This window comes from Emiliania huxleyi (assembly GCF_000372725.1).
Source record: "Emiliania huxleyi CCMP1516 unplaced genomic scaffold EMIHUscaffold_5678, whole genome shotgun sequence".
Taxonomy (NCBI): domain Eukaryota; phylum Haptophyta; order Isochrysidales; family Noelaerhabdaceae; genus Emiliania; species Emiliania huxleyi.
The window spans coordinates 1-1,542 of NW_005197739.1; the positions used below are offsets into that span (position 1 = coordinate 1).

Here is a 1,542-nt window from a genome sequence, read left to right on the forward strand (position 1 = left end):
TACAAAATGCGCGTGCGGGCGGACCTTCACGGATCACAGAGAACAACAGTGGGAGCGGGATGCATGCCTTCCGGTCGAGTCTGTTGTCTATGAGTAGTAGAGCACTTGAGCACTGGATAGGGTCGATTCCGCATGGTACGGGACCCCTCGATCGCCTCGCCCTCCCTCGCTGGTGTGCTCATTGGGGGGGGTCATAACTTTCTTTCTTTACTAGGCGGGAGTGGCGCGCACTGGAGAAGTCAGAAGAAACACCAGCGAGGGAGGGCGAGACGATCGAGGGGCTGTACCACGGTCCACGCGGAATCGACCCTATCCAGTGCTCACAAACACGGTACAGGATCGAGGTGCACGCTGCGGAAGCAGTGTCGTCCCCCCCTCTCCATCGTCTCCCAGAGAGACGTCAGCACAGTGGTGGCGGTGTGACCAATCGAGCTACAAGAGGAACTTGATCAGTAGGATCCGGGACAGGTCTGATGCACTACCTCACCGTCACCGTCTCGGGCTTGTGTGGGATCGAACCGCTCCGGGATGAGCAGGCCCATCGTTTTGATTTTTTCATCTGTAGTGTGCGCCGAGTTGATTGGAGCGGCCGGGGCAAGGCGGGGGGGGGGGGGGGCACACAGCCGGTTGAAAAGGTACACGGGGCGACTTGGAGACGTACTGCACACGCAAATCATGTTCCCCACACTTAGCACCGGCACTATTCTCGACCTCGATCATCTCTCTCCTCACACTGAGCAAAACAAACAAACACAGACGGAGCACATCTCTCTCTATATGTTGTGCTCGAGGCTTGAACCGCGCCAGTCGCTCTTACCCACCCCAGCTGGCGACGGCCTGTCATCTGCGCGCCTCTCGAGCCTCGTCCTGAGGGAGGGTGTAGAGGATGTAGAGTGTAGAGCGCTGTAGAGCTGTAGAGATGTAGAGCGCTCTGGAGCGCTGTAGAGCTGTAGAGCTCTACATCCGCCGCGGGACGAGGCGCCTGCGTTGTAGAGCGATGTAGAGCGCGATTTTGCTGTAGAGTTTGTTGTAGAGGCTCTACAGCCAAACCGCCGGGAAGGCAGTGACTCAAAGAGGTCGAGCCGCGCTAATGGGGTGTCTCCGAGCTTAGTGAAGCTCTGATGGACAGCCCTGACTATCCCTGACACACAGAGAGTCCCTCTGACGGCACACAACACCCTATAACTGCGTCATGACCAGCCTGCCATGTGTCGCCGGTGCCGCATTCGTCGCTGTGCTTCTTTAGCAGGCGGTGGACTGTCGGCTGCGAGGACGGTCGCATTTGCGCGAGGCGAGGCGAGCATTCAGACGCGTTGCATGCGCCATGACTCGCGCCAGCGCGTGCGGGAGCTCCTGGCTGAGCGTTGAGTCCAAGCGAGTTGCGCTGGCCACGATCGCTACGCCGAGCCGAGCTGACGCGCCGAGGCGCCGGCCAGTCGCAGCCGTGAGGCATGCCATAGCAGCAGAGGCACCTGCCACCCATTGGGCGGGCAGACAGAATGCCAGGGCAGCACTGGCAAGTGCAACGCGCCTCATGTCGGA

General features: G+C 59.9%; 1 protein-coding gene across 1 annotated transcript; it reads right to left on the minus strand.

Moving 5' to 3' along the window:
* Positions 1–773: 773 nt before the first annotated feature.
* EMIHUDRAFT_257077 (hypothetical protein) lies at positions 774–1,458 on the minus strand (the record flags this gene model as incomplete). The annotated part of the gene is made up of 3 exons (XM_005765103.1): positions 774–867; positions 962–1,038; positions 1,330–1,458. 3 exons carry the CDS (start codon positions 1,456–1,458, stop codon positions 774–776), a joined length of 300 nt encoding a protein of 99 aa, XP_005765160.1.
* Positions 1,459–1,542: the final 84 nt, after the last annotated feature.